This window comes from Symphalangus syndactylus, chromosome 14 (genome assembly GCF_028878055.3).
Source record: "Symphalangus syndactylus isolate Jambi chromosome 14, NHGRI_mSymSyn1-v2.1_pri, whole genome shotgun sequence".
Taxonomy (NCBI): Eukaryota; Metazoa; Chordata; class Mammalia; order Primates; family Hylobatidae; genus Symphalangus; species Symphalangus syndactylus.
Window position 1 is genome coordinate 111,816,645 of NC_072436.2, and position 17,959 is coordinate 111,834,603.

Below are 17,959 nucleotides of genomic sequence, written 5' to 3' on the forward strand. Positions count from 1 at the left end.
TCATAATGTCCAGATATGTCTTTTATTTTCAGAAAAAGGGTTCTTTTTAAAAAGAGAAATTTTCATGAGCATTTTATTCTATCCATTTTTCACAACCCTGATATCAGCACTGAATATTCATTCCTTTAACACACAAATTTCAAAACTCCTTTCAACTTCAATTTTGTTTTTTCTGCATCCCTCTCTAAAGTTTTTTTTTTTTGTTCCCTTCACCAGAGAGCTTTAGTATGTAAACCAAAAATAAAATTTGAAGGTGACCACCTTCACCCCCCACCATCTGAATGGACCCCCTCCTCGACCAGCGCGATCTAAAGTTTAACCTGAAAGACTGTTTCAGACCATGATGAGAAGTGAGGGGTGAAAATGCCTCATTATACTCCTCCAGCATTACCATCAACACAAACCTTAAGTCTGATAAGAAACACGTACAGTCTATTCTCTCTAAAACCTGCTACTTGGAGGCTGTAACCGCGTGATAAAACCTAGGTCTCCACAACCCTTCATTGAAACCCACAAGTTCCTTTCTACTGATAACTCTTTGAACCAAATGCCAATCAGAATATGTGTAAATCTACCTATGACCTGGAAACACCCTTCTCCTTGAAGTGTCCCTCCCTTCTACAGAGAACCAATGCAAATCTTACATGTATTGACTGATGTCTCATGTCTCCCTAAATGTATAAAAGCAAGCTATACCCCAACCACCTTGGGCACGTGTCCTCAGGACCTCCTGAGGCTGTGTCAAGGGTGCATCCTTAACCTCAGCAAAATAACCTTTCTAAGTTGATTGAGACTTCTCTCAGACACTTTTTGGTTTATAAGTAATAGGACAAGAAAAGAACATAAAGTCTCACATATCAGTGCAAACCACTCAGCTAGACACTAAATATGGTTCTGTTATTTCATCCCATTCCCCTTCTGGTATTAGCCCCATTTTAAAGAGGAGTTAAATAAAACACCCAAGAAAGATCCTGCAAGGAGAACCTGGTACAAAATGAGGTCACACCAGGCCTGGCTGTCTCGAAATTCCTTGGTTTTTGAGCAATTTCCCACTGCACAAAGATAGACTGATCTCTCCTGCCCTGTATCTACCCTCCCTCATTCTACCTCCACACATATGCAGAAGAAATTCTTTGTACTTAGTTTTTTTGTAATGATAACAGTACTGATGGTTACAACTAACTTTTAGTAAACATCTACTATCTGCCATCTCTAATTCTAAGTACTATTTTTGCAATATAAACTTTCAACATAACCTTTTGAGAAAGATACTATGCAAGGATGATTTGCGAACTATTTAACAAGAGAGTTTGGACACTGACCCCCCAAAGAGAGGCAGCCATCAATCAAAAAGACTAACGGCTATAAGCAACCAGCTCAATATCAGTTGAATAACAACCTCAGGCACTAGTAATGCCTCATTTTCAAGACGAAGAAACTGAGGGTTACTGCAAAAAATAGGATAAAGACCCAATTTTGAATATAGCTGTGCCTTACTAGAAAGACCACGATTTTAATTATTATTTATTTATTTAATTTAAAGATAGAGATAGGGTCTCACTACATTGCCCAGGCTGGTTGCAAACTCCTAAGCTCAAATGCTCCTCCTGCCTCAGTCTCCCAAACTGCTGGGATTACAGGCATGAGCCACCACCCAGCCAAGATCACTATTTTAACCACTCTAATGTCCTATATCCCCATAAGAAATGTATTATTACCAGTACATTATAACTGATTGTATATGTTTAAGGGTGCTGACGTCTCTGTGTGTGTGTGTGTGTGTGTGTGTTACATTTCCATAAAGTAAAGTATGCTATCTTTGGCTTAATTTTACAAATGAATGAATAGAATAAGAGTTTTTGCCCACCTGGTACAGTGGCTCATGCCTGCAAGCACAGAACTTTGGGAGGCCTAGGCAGGTGGATCACTTGAGGTCAGGAGTTTGAGACCAGCCTGGCTAAAATGGCAAAACCCCGTCTCCACTAAAAACATAAAAATTAGCCAGGCGTGGTGATGCATACCTGTAATCTCAGCTACTCTGGTGGCTGAGACAGGAGAATGGCTTGAACCAGGAAGGTGGAGGTTGTAATGAACCAAGATCGTGCCATTGCACTCTAGCTTCGGTGACAGAGCTAGACTCTGTCTCTAAATAAATAAATAAATACATAAAAATAAAAACCTTTTTGTCCCTTCCATATTACCCTCAATCTTCCATTAACTAATTGTGTTCCTTTTCTCACTTGTACCACTTGCCTGTTTGATTAGCCTTTTAAGTTAGCACACTAACAACACTGGCTTTACTTGAATACTCCATCACTGAGCTCATTTAAGTCAAATGCCCTTGAAGATACTTGAAATTCCTCACAACACTCGCTATTATTAAACTGTTTTGTATTTCTGATCCTCAACCAAAAGTGCTTTTACTAGACAAAGCAGGCCATTGTGTGAGGCACTATGATTTATTAAAGGATTCCCCAACCCCTTCTCCCTAACTCAGCAGGAGACCTCAGAGTTTCCATATACTTCGTATTTTTCTTCTTTTAGATTTTTCTTTCTCTCCCTTTTCATCAGAATCTCTGGATAAATATGCACTAGCTTCCTGCTGACTCAGCATCTGTGAAGGAATGATCGTGGAAGTTTGGGAAGCAGGTTTCTTTGAAAATACAGATCAACACTTTGGGAGGTCGAGGCGGGCGGATCACGAGGTCAGGAGATCGAGACCACAGTGAAACCCCGTCTCTACTAAAAATACAAAAAAAAATCAGCCGGGCGTGGTGGCGGGCGCCTGTAGTCCCAGCTACTCGGAGAGGCTGAGGCAGGAGAATGGCGTGAACCCAGGAGGCGGAGCTTGCAGTGAGCCGAGATTGCGCCACTGCACTCCAGCCTGGGCGACAGAGCGAGACTCCGTCTCAAAAAAAAAAAAAAAAAGAAAAGAAAATACAGATCAAAACCGGTTGCAGAGAGGCCCTGGGTTTAGTACACATGTAGACTTGCATGTTATGAGTGGCAGCAGCATGTAATTGGATGGAATTTGATTATTTGAGGCAGATGGAGAGGTGCTTAAAATCCTAGAAAGAAATGACTCCACAATTCTCTAACACTTCTTAATGAAAAAAGAAAAGAAAACTCCACTAACTCTCTTACTGTCCTCTATAGAGTTCTTCTCTCTCTCCCTGCTTTAATGCTAGGGTGTTGCATGGGAGGTGGGGATCTTTGATATTAGGGTTGATGCAAGCAACTTTAATGTACCAGGCTCTGACTCCCGCCTGTCTCAGAACTCTCTCTCTCTCTCTCTCTCTGACCATACTCCTCACATCTGAGGCTGAGCCAGCCTAGCCTCCTGTAATTTCCATATACACAACAGCCTTCTTACCACCACTCCTCCCTAGCATCCTCCTACCTCATAGCAGCTACCTAACTCTCAGGTCCTAGCTGAGAAGACACCTTCTTGGAAAAGTTTTGCTCGAAGTCACCATTCACAATACCCCTTTCACGGTTCCATTTCCCAAGCACATTTTTTTTGTTTTTGTCCTAGATCTCCCTGCAAATGATCACAGGTGTTTATTTGTATAGGAGGCATCTGTTGTTTTTACCTAACCAGGCTTCATTTCGCTTTCTGGTAACAGCTCTTTAATATTTCCTGGGAAACCACCACTTCCCTCAGTCCTTTTTTTTTTTTTTTTTTTTTTTTTTTTTTGAGATGCAGTCTCGCTCTGTCACCCAAGCTAGAGTGCAGTGGTATGATCTCGGCCCACTGCAACCTCTGCCTCCCAGGTTCAAGTGATTCTCTTGCCTCAGTCTCCCAAGTAGCTGGGATTACAGGGGCGAGCCATCACTCCCAACTAATTTTTGTATTTTTGCTAGAGATAGGTTTTCACCATGTTGGCCACGCTGGTCTCAAACACCTGACCTCAGGTGATACACCTGCCTCAGTCTCCCAAAGTGCTGGGATTACAGGCATGAGCCACCACGCTCAACTCAGTCCCTGTTTTACTGGGGCTAAGTCCACTCCTAGATCCAAACAGAAAGTAGTTTACACACGGTTGGACGTTGAGTATCAGGGAATGGTTCAGGGGGAGGTAAGGAACTCAATCCAGGTGCAAGAAAATTGGCCTCAAAACTTTTCCTGGAGCCTGCTACTTCTTGGATGAGTGTGATCCACACACCACGACTGCTGTTAACAGTAGCATGTCAGCCAGAAGCTACTAGTGGTTGCCTCAGACATTCTGCTGGAGGACGCATAGAAAAATAGATCCGAGAAATTGAGTCAGAGTTTCAATGACATGGTGAGATGATCTGCATCCACCTGGTTCTGAATGCCTGTCATCTTGGGACTTCTCAGATATGTCAGCCTACATATTCCCTTTGAGTCTCTACTTAGCTCTGCAACCATGAGTTTTAGCAATCACACTTTTATCGATTAGTTTTGCTCGTTTATTACCAGTTTTGTTGTTGTGTTGTGTTTTATCTGTCTCCTTCAGTACATGTAAGTTATATGAAGATTGGGATCATATCATGTCTCCTGGGTCCTCAGAACTTAGCACACACAATATCTAATGCATGAGATGCTCTCCATGTTTTCTTTTTTTTTTTGAGACAGTCTCGCTCTGTCGCCCAGGCTGGAGTGCAGTGGCGCCATCTCGGCTCACTGCACGCTCTGCCTCCCGGGTTCACGCCATTCTCCTGCCTCAGCCTCCCAAGTAGCTGGGACTACAGGCACCCGCCACCATGCCTGGCTAATTTTTTTGTATTTTTAGTACAGAAGGGGTTTCACCATATTAGCCAGGATGGTCTCAATCTCCTGACCTCATGATCTGCCCACCTCGGTCTCCCAAAGTGCTAGGCTTACAGGCGTGAGCCACCATGCTCAGCTCCATATTTTCTTAAAAAGGAAATGAATTAAAAAACAAATTGCTACTTATCGAGTGATCAACCAAGACCTTACCAACATGATCATCCTCTGTAAACACATTCCGAGCTCCCACCTGGTGTGTATCATGACATCCAAGTATAGAGAAGGCTCAGACCCTTCTTTGTGTGAAAGGTCTCACAATGTAACTCAGAGTAAGAGAAAAGAAATAACCAAGTGGAAAAGAGGACACACAACTCCACATCACAGATAAAAATTAAGCATGTTTTCATTTTGTCATGAGTTGTATTAAGAAAGAACATTCTAGGCTGGCTGCAGTGGCTCATGCCTGTAATCCCAGCACTTTGGGAGGCTGGGGCAGGTCGATCAACTGAGGTCAGGAGTTCGAGACCAGCCTGGCCAATATAGTGAAACTCTGTCTCTACTAAAAATACAAAAATTAGCTGGGCACAGTGGTGAGTGCCTGTAATCCCAGCTACTTGGGAGGCTGAGGCAGGAGAATCATTTGAACCCGTGAGGCGGAGGTTGCAGTGAGCCGAGATCATGCCACTGCACTCCAGCCTGGGTGACAGAGTGAGACTCCATCTCCAAAAAAAAAAAAAAAAAAAAAAAAAAAAAAGGAAGAAAGAAAGAAAGAACATTCTAGTTAAAACAAATTACTAATATTATCAACAAGATATAGACAGATTTGCAAATAACAGAATTGCAGATCACTCTGTATGAGTAAAAAGCTTATTCCACAATCGATGTTTACCTTTGATGTTTACACTGCTGTTTACAATAGGTGTTTACAGATGCAAAATTTGTTCTACAGGTATTAAGAGACAGGGTCAAAATTCTGTGTGATTAATGAGAACACATAATCCAAATGTTATCCATAAGCGAGTTATTTAAATGTAAGCAGAAAAACTCTCTTTCCCTCTGTCTCAATCTCTCTCTCTCAACACACACACACACACACACAGTTGCACAGTCCGCCCTTATTTCAGGTCATCAGCCATCTTAGCCATACCACCCAACCACTAACAAGACATTGGTGTAGGGTGAACAATGTACTGATAAAAAAAAAAAAAAAAAAAAAAAACTGCAAAAGAAATGCAGGAGTCCCCAGGTCAAGGTAACAAAGGGTGTTTCCCAATACACAGGATTTGACAGTCTGACTTCAAATGATAAAATCAGGAGAAGACGACATAAGAATGCAAAGAAATCAATGGTGTATTCTATCCAGTCCCCGGCACCACTTGAAATAGCATTGCATGTCTCCAAATCATCTTCAAAGCTTTCTCTTCCTACTTTTCCTTCCCATTTTTTTTCACCTAGAATGTCTTCAGATAATGCATGGAAGACAAAGTGCAAAGCTCTCTCTATTTGTCCTAAAAGCTTCATGTTCCTTAGTTGTCAAAACAATGCTCTATTGATTCCCGAAACTATCTTGTTGGTATTGAATATCAATTTTTCAATTTGTTCTTCTCTGAATGGGGACACAAGGTTTGCACAGAAACTAATTTGCTTATGTCTTTCAAACCCGCATCATTTGATCAAGTATTTGTCTGAAGGTTTGGGAAATTTTCTAAAGGTAAGTGAAACACCACTCAAAATGTAAAATGAAGAACAGAAGGGCTGTTTCACATTGAGTCTGTTTTGTTCTGATCCTCTGGCACTAAAGAACACGCAGCTGACCAATTACTAGGTTTAAAACACAAACAGAGACTTCATCATTGTTTTTATCAATACTCATCAGGTTTTGCTTTAAAAAAATTATATATGCCTTATATAGTCACATCATTATGTTTTGCAAGAATCTTTAAACACAGATATTCAATGACTTCTGTGTCGTTATTACAGTGGGAAAAAATGGATGTGGCTTTATGATACAAATCACTTTACACACAAAAAGGGAATGTGCATGTCAACAGAATTTCAGGAAAATACAAAAAAGTACTGATCAATTTACATCAATAGCTTCTGAGTGCTCAAGCGGAAAATAGCATATCACTCCCTCTGCCACAGAAACTCTGCAGTGAGTGGGGAGGCCATGAATGGGTAAGCTAGAGGGGGAAGATGTAAGTCACAAATGAGCTCCCATTCATTAACTTTCCATCCATCCAGTTTCCCTTTAATCATCCAGAAGGTTGAGATGTTCATGAGGGTCCATCGTCATTCCTCTACCTGAAGAGTATCTGGATAAGTGGGTACTTCTGACTTAAAGAAGCTGGGAAACTGGCTCACGCTTGTAATCCCAGCACTTTGGGAGGCCGAGGCGGGCGGATCACGAGGTCAGGAGATCGAGACCATGGTGAAACCCCGTCTCTACTAAAAATACAAAAAATTAGCCGGGCGTGGTGGCGGGCGCCTGTAGTCCCAGCTACTCAGAGAGGCTGAGGCAGGAGAATGGCGTGAACCTGGGAGGCGGAGCTTGCAGTGAGCCGAGATTGCGCCACTGCATTCCAGCCTGGGCGACAGAGCGAGACTCCGTCTCAAAAAAAAAAAAAAAAAAGAAAAAAAAAAGAAAAAAAAAAGAAAAAAAAAAAAAAAAAAAAAAAAGCTGGGAAACTAGCCCTTTCCAAATGCTCAAACACATCTTTAAGCAACATTACAGATGTGACTTTGTCAGATTTGTCAGAGTGCCAAAGAAGAGGTGGGCTGGGTATGGAAGAAGAGCATGGTGGCTGGAATATTAGAGAGAGCAGAGAACGCTCAGGGCTCTGAACTATCTCCTGGTGACACAGACAAGAGAGGCAAGCTCAGTATACATTACAGTCACGAAAGATAAGGGATAATATAATGAACACCTTCATCACAGTAATCAGACTCTGCCGGGCCATTTTCTCAGCCCCTAACTAAGATACACAGTGACCAGTATGGGTGCTGAATGACCTTGCCAGGTCAACAGAAACGAATTTCTGAATCAGAATTGACTGGGGAAAAGAAGTCATCTTTGTATTCCTGAGGCATTTTGCTGTAAAGCACTATAGTCGTAGGAAACATAGAAATGCTGAACTTTGGAATAAAAAACGAAAATTTCTCTCTCCAAAACAAAAATGTTTCCTTTGGCTGCCAGAGGCAATTTCTAGCACAAGTTCCTACGAAAAGCAACCATTCAACGAACGGGTCAACTAACTTGGAAAAAAACAGATGACACTTAGGCCTCCAGTGCACCTAAGTGGAAATAAGAATCACTGTGAAAAGGCGGACGTCCCAGCATTCGATGTGGTAACGGGGAGAGAATACTTGAAGAAAAAATAATTACCAAACTTGTGACCTGCAATCAACAGGTGATTAATATTAACAAGCAATCCTCTGTTTTCAGCTCTTCATACCCTTTAAGATACTTTTATGTTAACTGTGCATCTCCCAAGGCCCAGTACCATATACAGTGCCCAAGTCCGTAAAGGCTCAGTCAATAATCAACCCACTGAACATATAAATATATGATTAGTGAATGCATTCACACCATACCAGGAACTGGCAAGGATTTTTATAAGCAGAAACAACTGACAATCAAAGAATTGGTTAAATAAGTTCTGGAATCTCCATTCACTGGAATACTGTCTATACAGTAGTAAAGAGGCTGTTGAGGAAAAATGTTTAATGGCACAAAATGTTGTGATAAAAGCAGGCTACAAAACAGTAAGTTCTAAAGCAGTGTGATCTCATTTTCTGAAAGAGAATATTTCCTCTCAGAAGCTTTGTTTTTCCTTCTTCACATTTTAATGTATCTGAAATGCAGATGTGTTTTACAACTGATACAGGCTTTTAATGCGATAGCATTTCTGGCTCTCCACAAACACACACCAAAGCAGAAACAAACAACAACAAACCCTATTAATAAATCAGTGGTATACCTTGTAACCTTGTAATCAATGCTGTATTCAAATTGAGAAAAGAAGGGTATGTGTGTGTGCATGTTATGAAAACATATTGCAGATGTCTTTAAATATCTTCAAGAGTTTAACCAGTGTTTCAGCATGTATCTTAGGTGCTAGAAGAGGTGGTGTTATTTATTTTTTTTCCTCACTGACTAATTTTACTACAAAGAGCACGTGTATTGTTTGAAATAAAGGGGGAAAGAGAATGTCAAACAAAGTGGGGAGATGCTGTTTCTGTCCTGAAAGAGCTTAAATTAAATTGGCAAGATCATGCAAGACAATAAAGCAACTATAGTCTGTATCTGAAATTTTTGCATAATCTCTGATCCACATAGAATCTACAAATCAGGCCATCTCTGTACTCAGTTAATAACCAAGCTCTAGAATGTAGAGTGCAGACCAGAAAAAGCTTTAGCATTCAGGAAAGAAAATGCAGATTTCAGAGGAGGCTCCCCTAATACTGACGATGGGGTGAAAGAGCAGGGATAAGCCACAGGCAGCTACTTCACAAGTTTGCTTAGAGCAGGCTGAGAACTGGAGCTGTCTGGGTGGTGGAGTTTCTGCCAAGGGAACACACCCTGGGAGGTAGAGGACTCTCAGGATCCTGTAGAAAAATTGATGCATTTTCATTTTCTTCTTTTTTTTTTTTAAGTGATTCAACTACATTGGTAAAAGGAGAGAGGCTGCCTCCTGGCATAACTCTCTCCCTGTCTTTTCAACATCATTCAGAAATTCTTGACTTGTTGCTCTTCTCCCATTTTAAACCCAGGTATGTTTCTATAAAAAGATATTTCTAAAAAAAAAAAAAGTTTTTAGAAGGTGAGGATAAAGTGTGAAATGATAAAGTGAAGAAAAGTTATTTTAAGTGAATTAATGGAACACCAAATTTGTAAAAAAAAAAAAAAAAAAAAGTAAAGTAAAGTTAAAATTAAAACTTGCAGTATTTTAACTACAAGTGACAACAGAGGAAGTGCACTTCAAATGTAAATGAGAAAACGTGAGTAAAAATAACAAAATGGAAATAGTTATTTGTTTCAGCCAACTAAAGAAGTAAAGAGAAATGAAAAGATTATAAAGTCAAACAAATACTTATTATAGTAGAGTTTAAGTGGGGGCCATTTGGTCCAAGACTTGAGGGGCAGAGGAATTGGTATCCTGTTTGTGAATTAGATGAGTAGGTACCAATTGCCTACTGTCCAGCCCTAGGAGAAACAGCTCAATTGTATTCCAAAGAACCTCTAATCCTGGCGGAATTAAATGACCACAGGAGAGCGGGAGGTTGTGCTGGTCTAGGGAGGTTGTGCTGGTTAACACGGTTTTGTTTCATTCTATGGCAAGTGTAGCCTGGTGCCCAGCTCAGATCACATCCTCAGTAAAAGTGACTTCCCTGCTTTTCCAAGAAGTCCATAGGGAAGGCTGTTTCCCCCTCCTACTGTGCCCAAGTTTGGTGAATCAAAACTGCCCAGAAGTCAGCCAATGGTTGCAGAGAACTCAACTTTTTTTCACCTGTACAGCAACCCGTACTCACTCAGGGAAAATAAAATACAATGAAAACTACAAAATTTATTTTTGATAGGAAAACCTTCTTAAAGAAATTTAAGGGAAAAAAATGTATAAATCTGAGATGACACCAAATGATGGAGATATTAAGCATCTGTAACTATTTAATCAGACTGGCTTAATGGGGCTACATTATTTTTAATTGATACAATTCCAAAGCATTTCTTTACCTTTCAAATACACAGGACCATCCTTATAGACTAAAATGACCAAGTCAGTCTAGAGAAGAAGGGAGACTATACCATCTACTGCACACCTACCCCCAGCAAAAAGTTTTCCATCTTAGTAAAAACATACTCACCGAAATCGTGTGCTATTAACACAGATAGGTGCATATAAAGAGGTTACTTTACAAATTTAAGAAACAATGACAGGAGTAAACTGAATATGGATTCAATTTTACTGTCTCTCCTTGTCTCTTCATTTTCACTTTTATATCCATGAGAGAGTAGCAAACACTATTTTCACACATCAATGTAGCTGAGGCTCATTTTCCTAAAACAAGATGAGCTCTTAAACAGAGATATAAACCACATTTAGAGTATCTTTATTTACAGACTGGAAGGCAACAGCAGAACCTCTGCATTAAAAAAGAAGAAGAAAAGAACAGAAAATCCCTCCAACCTCACGGTGTTAATGCTAGCTTGCTAATTCATATCTCCTTAAACAGCCTGCATCCAGCTGTTCCAATTTAAAGTCTCTGCCATTTTTTTTGAATGCAGGAAAAAAATCTGAATTAAAGATGTAAATAGAATACTTGAGCACAGGACAGGAAGGTAGTACCCATTTTTCAATTTGATAAATGCAGTTAATAAAACCATGTAGCCCTAAAATGCACTGGTCTGCGAGAAGAAAATAGAAATTGACGGATGCTGCTTTTAAGTCAAGATTAATTACTAGGAAACAGATCAGCAAGTTTTTCGGATGTGGAAGGGGGTCTGAGACACGCAACATTTTTCCTCTGCTTTGAGTTGCAAATATGTACATATGTAAGGCTAACAAACTTCATAAATAATATCACAGACACTACTTAACAACTCAGAGAAAGAGTGTGACTAGTAACCAACTCAACACAGCCTAAATGAATTATTGAAATTTGTTTATAATTAACTAGAATCTGTTCACAAAATAAAAGCCAAAAAGGCTCCTTTCCATGAAATACTAGTATAGTTGTTTCCTCAATTATTGAGGCGATAATCCCATGTGACTACTTTTTTTTTAATGCTTAAAAATCAGCATTTGTAAACATTCAAAATTTTAATTGCTTCAACCTCCACTGTCAAAAATAAATGGTATGAGAATTCAGTGTTGTTAGGTAGAACTCTGTTAAGTTTACGCAGTTTTAACTAGTGATTTTATATTTTGAAATACCTCTTTCATGATACACAAGCTTGAAGAGAAAACTTGCCCTGAAATGTAGACAAAATAATAATAGAGAAAGTCTGTCTCCAACTGCCAGAATTCATTGTATTAAATTGTGCAAAAATAAACCGGGTGGAATTGGAGCTAAAGTAACTACAAAGGAAAATGTTCCAAAGAAAGGGGGCAGGGGTGTAAATGACAAGGCTCACTGAAGGGCAGGGCAGACCTAGAGACCAGCAGAGGTCAAAGGACCAACGTGATTAACAAAGAATTCAACAAAAAGGCCTTCTTCCTTTACAGCAAAGAGAGTTCATAGATCTGAGTTGAACCAGAACAGGGACTGGAGGGAAGTGGATAAAAGGAGGATTTTCTAAGTCTGCCGAACAATGAAAAACAACAGTGATGATGATGTTGATGAAAGAGAGAGGTAGAGTTGAACCTCGAAAACGCCTCCCTCCCTTGGCAAAGCAGGGAGCACCTGCTCTAAACCTGAAATCACAGAGCAAGGACTTTGGTTACTGGCATGAGAAATTCACACATGCTCTTTACTGGCTAAACTACACTAGGATATATATTTGTCTCCGAAAACATAGTAAGTAATTTTTTCTAAGCCATTCATGCTAGATTACTATTTTTTTCTTGCTTCAACAGTTAAATATTGTAATTCATAACTACGAGTTACCACTTCATTGCTCTTATTTTAATACCATCTCCAGAAAAAAAAAAAAACTGCACAGTATTTATCAGTAAGCCAGAATAAGTACATGTAAATCTACCTTTTTCAAGACGAATCTTGTAAAATACTCTCTCACATACACACATACAGACACATATCTGGTTAAAGCAAATGACAGACGCTACTCTCCTCTACAGCACTCAACCCCAAAATGACAAATAAGTAGTCACTTGTGAGAGAGAAACAGAAACAAAAACAAAACAAATAAACAAAGCCACCACTACTCAGAACAGTTCATTCTTGGTAATTAAATGAAATCCCGCACAGCTACAAGTGATGTAGGATTTGCTTCATGTCTAACCCGACTTCCCTAGACCTTTTTTCTGAATTCACCACCATCAGTATTTTCAAAAAACAGAAAACCATACATCCCGGAACCCCCATACACATACACACATTTTTTTGTCTTTCCTTTCTGCAACTGAAAATAAAAATGCAGCTTAATGCTAATGAACCAGGTCTTGCCTAAACTCCCACTGGAAATGCAAGCACATGTACTATAGCAGTGCAAGATTATTCTGCCACAAGCATAATCACCTTACACAAAATGCGATTACTCTGGGCTGCAATCTTTATCCCCGAAGTCAATTTATTAATCAGAGAGAAAGAGAGAGCGAGAGAAAGAGAAAGAGAGAGAGAGAGAGAAAGAAAGAGACACTACCTACCCACAAATACATCATCATCTTGAAAGAGAAATCAAGGGTTCTGTCAGCAAACAGAAGTCTCCTTACTTCACCAAGAGTATCTGGAAGAAAAACTGAAACCAGTGGGTATAAAATCTTGCCTTTTCCTGTCAAGTCCTTAGAGACCCTCTTCTTTTCTTACACAAGGTTTGGTGTGCTTGTTTATGAGTTTATGAGGATAACATTCCTTCAGTGGCACCGTATGTGATGTGACTTGCTTCTGGCTGCCTCTCTCTCTCTCTCTCTCTCTTTCTCCCCCTCCCTCCCTCTCTCCCTCCTTCTCTCTCTCTCTTTTCCCTTCCTAACTCTTGCCCTTCTTCTCTTTTCTGTCAAGCCTGCTTAGGTAACAAATTCTTGGTTTGGCTGTTTAATGAGCAAATCCAGACACTTTAGGCGGCCAGCCACAGTGGCGAAAACAAAAACTGATGGTGATGGTAATTTTCATAATACTAGCGATGGTGTGATCATAAACAGACAGGCACTACACCATTTCCTGATGGCGGGTGGGAGATTCACGGAAGTCCCCACTGGTGGAATTTACAGGAAGGCGGCAGATCCTCTTGAGGCAACCCCATCTGCACAGAGCCGGTGACTCTGGGAGGCCAGCACCTGAGAATTTTTTTAAACTCAAAGTAAAGCTTCAGCCGCAGAGAAAAGAACATGTGCAGCAACCCGGCTTCCCCTTTATCTCTTTAAATGTACTTCAGATAAAAGCTGCATCCAGTCAGGTCAAGGCCTCCCCAGACTCATTACTCTTCACACCGTACAGCTCGGCACACTTGTGTACAGCCATCTACCGACGCCACGGTGTCATTGCGGGCTCAGAGGCTGCGGTCCTGCCCATCGCTGCAGCTGCCGCCTGCCCGTCTCTGTGCAGGGCTCTCAGCCAGGGTGTGGACCGGGAAAAGGGAAGGAGGGCCGGGGGATGGGCCGTCAGAAGACTGTGTGCCAATTCAGCAAATCAAAAGCAAAAAACCAAGCCCCACCAACTAAGCCCAGCAAATGGAAAGCTTCAAGAAGACTTGCTAGCATGAATCTGTAGCTTCCTAATCTAAGGATGAAGATGATACACACGCCCTCATTAGAAGACCAGATTTTAAAGTGTGTGTGTGTGTGTGTGTGTGTGTGTGTGTGTGTGTGTGTGTGTACATTCTTCCCTCCCTCTCTTTGCAATCGCAGACCTAGGAAATTTTGCAGCAGGCATAAAACTTGACCGTTTCAATAGGCTTTCCTTACAAAATCCATCGGCTTCGATGCACAGCTAAGATTTCCTGAAAGTATCCAAAATTTTTTTCTATAAATCACTTCTCCTTTCTTAGTTTTTCTTTTTAATCCATTTTAAATTGTATGCTTTATCTTGAAAATTATCTCCATTACTGAAATACATCATGAATGAGAGGATGGGGAATGCAATTTGCGCAGCATATTAATTGATGCAGTGTTCAATTATTGATATATGGATAAAGAATTAATATTAAAACAGACAATGTACAGAAGGGGAGAGGGGGAAATATTATCTCTTGCTCAGGTCTGAGTTTTGACCATTAGTGATATTTTTACATGGCACACAGAGAAAACTGCTTAACCAAGCCCCTTACTGATTTAAATTTTTACCTAAAACTGCACATGGCAAAATGTCAACCTAAACAATTAAAAAGCATTAGGTAAATTGTAGAATCATTTGCAACATGAGACAGGTGGCGAGTAATCTGTTTAAATAGCCTATAGGTAGTCCCATCAAGATGCATACTGACCAAGCACGTTGGAGAGAATCACCACCAAGCCACGCCATAAAACAAGCAGTGATGGAGTCAGCCTCAGAGCTGGCTATCTCAGAGAGGTAAGAAAATAACAGCACAGCTCCCAACTGGAAAATTCCCAATCAGGCAAATATACTGACCAATCTGCTTACTACATTGTAGAGCCCATGAATCACAGCACAGAGGATCAAGAATGGAATCACCAACCATCCTGGTTTGATGGGGCAGAAGGGTTTCCCGGGGGGGCAGGATTTTCAATGCTAAAACCAGGACCATCTGAACAAACCAGGATTGATTGCTTTCTTCTACTTGGGAGAAGTTCTGCACACACTTTGTCATTACAGTGAAGAAAAAATAGAAAACTCATCTTTCTTATGGTTTCTGGTGACAGAGATCACCTCCGGACATGATCTCTACCAATTCTCAATTTGCACAGGGACAAAATGTGCCCTTTCTGATAGGAAAACTTAGGGGAAAATAACTAAGCACCCTACTCTTTCAAATTTTGCAGGCATATTTTCATTCATTGATTCCATAAATATTCTACTGAACACATGCTCTGTATCGATCTCTGTGGAGGCACTTGGGATGCAGTGGTGGTGAATCGGTCACATCCATGGCCAGCAAATACCCTGATGGTACATTTCATTTGGCCAATATATCGACACTTTTTTGAAACATAACTTATTTGCCAATATTTAAAAACCATGAGATTTCAAATAACTTGCACATATATATTTTTTGAAGTATTTGATGATCCAGCAAGGTAAGGTCTACATTTTCATAGTGATAACCATGGGCCGGTGCTGAGTGGCAGCTGTTCTCTTTAGGTGACAAACATGTTCCAGTTCTCTAGTCTGCACCAATCCATGGGATCAGATGTTATTTGGCAAGTAGAATAACCAATCTTCCTTTATAGGCCTGGCCTTTGTAGGCATTTATGTTTGTAGCCTCTTTATTTGATCTGAGATGTAAGTACACACACACACACACACACGCAACTTTAGATATGGCATTCATATAGAACTTTTACAATATAATACTTTATCGTATTTCCATTCTGAGTAAGACACTGACACATTAGTGGGATGGATGGATGGATGGATGGACGGATGGACAGATACATAGATGAATAGATGCATGGATGGACAAATGGATGGATGGCTGGATGGCCGGTTGGACAAATGGAAAGACAGACAGACAGACAAAGACTGCCAGATATAGACAGACACGAGGGAGAGGGGGAATATGAACACATCATGGTTGTGTGTACATTCTACATTCACTCCATGCTCATTTTCTGCAATGAGAGTTACAGGTCAGCTGTTCTACATTAGGGAGAAATCTCATTTCACCTAGGGCAAGTGTGCACAGGAGACCAATCAGCCTCTGGTCTTTGAAGCTCAATTTGAAGAAATGTATCACCACCTCTGAAATCCTTTATACCTCTCACATAGTCACTGAAGTCAGTTACGAGGCAGCACCTTGTCATTCCCCTTTCTCTTGGGGCATTGCTGCTTGGGGCTCTATTTCTTACAAGTGGCTCACTGAAATCAACTAAAGGAAAAAATGGACCTCTCTAAGTAAGACGTTACTAGGTCCATGAAAATTCACATTTTCTTTTTTACTCTTCGAGGTGTGCATAGCAAGATTATTTGTTCAAATATTAATATGCTTTTTTCTGTCCACATTTTTTCTTTCTTCCCTCCTCCACTATTCCCCCACATATAAGTGTGTGTGTATATATGTATTTCATACATATACATTAGTTCTTACATCTATATACACACACGTCTATATATACATATATAGTCCATTTGACCAGCACAGAGTTCTGTTGTATTTAACTGCATCTGAATGCCTTTGGACCTGAATCATGCTCTCCTGTTTACCACAGTCCTTCCATATTTTGATTGTATTATACCAGGTCTGCCCCACACATTTATTTGCCCATGCTTTGTGGATGTTTGACCAGAAGCCCATGGGTGGGATTAGGGTAAGTGACCTGAAAGATGATCAGGAGAGTGTTAGGGCCTTTAAGAGGTCACAGGGTATCAAGACTGTGAGTGGGGCAAACAGCTCTGGGTCCCAGGAAGAAAACAGCTGCATGGTGCCTTTAGGTAGGTAGGATGCTAAGTGACAGGGTTCCCAGCTTCACCACAGAGTCATCATTCCCCAGGATGGTAGAGGACCAAGTGAGCCACCAAGCCAACATGCACTATGTGTACCTGAAAGCAGATGCCAACATGGCAACCGCTAACAACCGACCCATGCCCGGTGACTTTTGGGCACTATCTTCTCACAGGCTCTTGCACATCTCTAGGAAAAGGGAAAGGAGTGAAATAGCTGAAAGTGAACGTTGTGCCTGATAGGGACAAGAATCTGGATTTAAAATTAAACTGATTAAAAATGAATAATGTAATAAGTTGTTTCTTGTGCATCTGAGTTAGTAGACTGAGTTCTCTTACAAGCTCTGAGAAAGCCAGCAAAGAAACCCATTTGATCCACGGTGAGGGGTGTACACAGTCTAGACTTCATGGTCTCTGATACACCAACGGATTGGTCTGTGTCATTTCTTTTTTTTATATTTAATCTTCAGCTTCTGTGAGCCTAAATGAGTCCCCTGGTTATGCTCTTCCTGACTCTGCTCAGTTTGCACCCATTCATTCTCCCACCTGCTTGAACATGTGCTCCCTCTGCAAGGAATGAGATTCGCCCTAAGATGGAGAAACATTTTATCACTGTGACACAAGCAGGAGACAGCTGTTTCCCATTAATCAAGCATGGGAGGTGTTACAATCCCTGTACTCTGGAGTCCAGAGGTTAAACAGACGGAATGGAACATTCCGTGGACTGACCCCTCGGGGGGTGCCAGCAAATTATTTCTATGTTTGAAATTCTGCTCATAACCAAATTGATGATTCAATCAATTCCTCAAACCTTGTTCCTTGAAATGAGCAGAGTGACATTTTCTATTTACTGCCACCCCCAAAAACTTTCATTTTAAATCATTTTCATAACAAAGTAAATATATTCAAATATTCAATTCAAAACCATGTTTTTCCATATATACAAGCAGGCTGGTAGGTCCAGAGCTGCTTTCACAGTGGAAACATTTA

The 17,959-nt window shown here is 40.6% G+C and overlaps 1 protein-coding gene across 21 annotated transcripts in view; it reads right to left on the reverse strand.

Annotated features, from left to right (window-relative positions):
* RBFOX1 (RNA binding fox-1 homolog 1) overlaps positions 1–17,959 on the reverse strand; it is a 2,507,416-nt gene that overhangs the window by 617,682 nt on the left and 1,871,775 nt on the right. Inside the window, exon 1 of one of the 21 annotated variants that reach the window (XM_055240485.2) lies at positions 13,063–15,565. The exons of the other annotated variants lie outside the window; for them this stretch is intronic. Within the exon in view, the coding sequence (XP_055096460.1) occupies positions 13,063–13,080 (18 nt within the window). The 5' untranslated portion in view covers positions 13,081–15,565. Of the gene's footprint in view, positions 1–13,062; positions 15,566–17,959 lie in introns of those variants that run through there. 21 annotated transcript variants of the gene reach the window in all.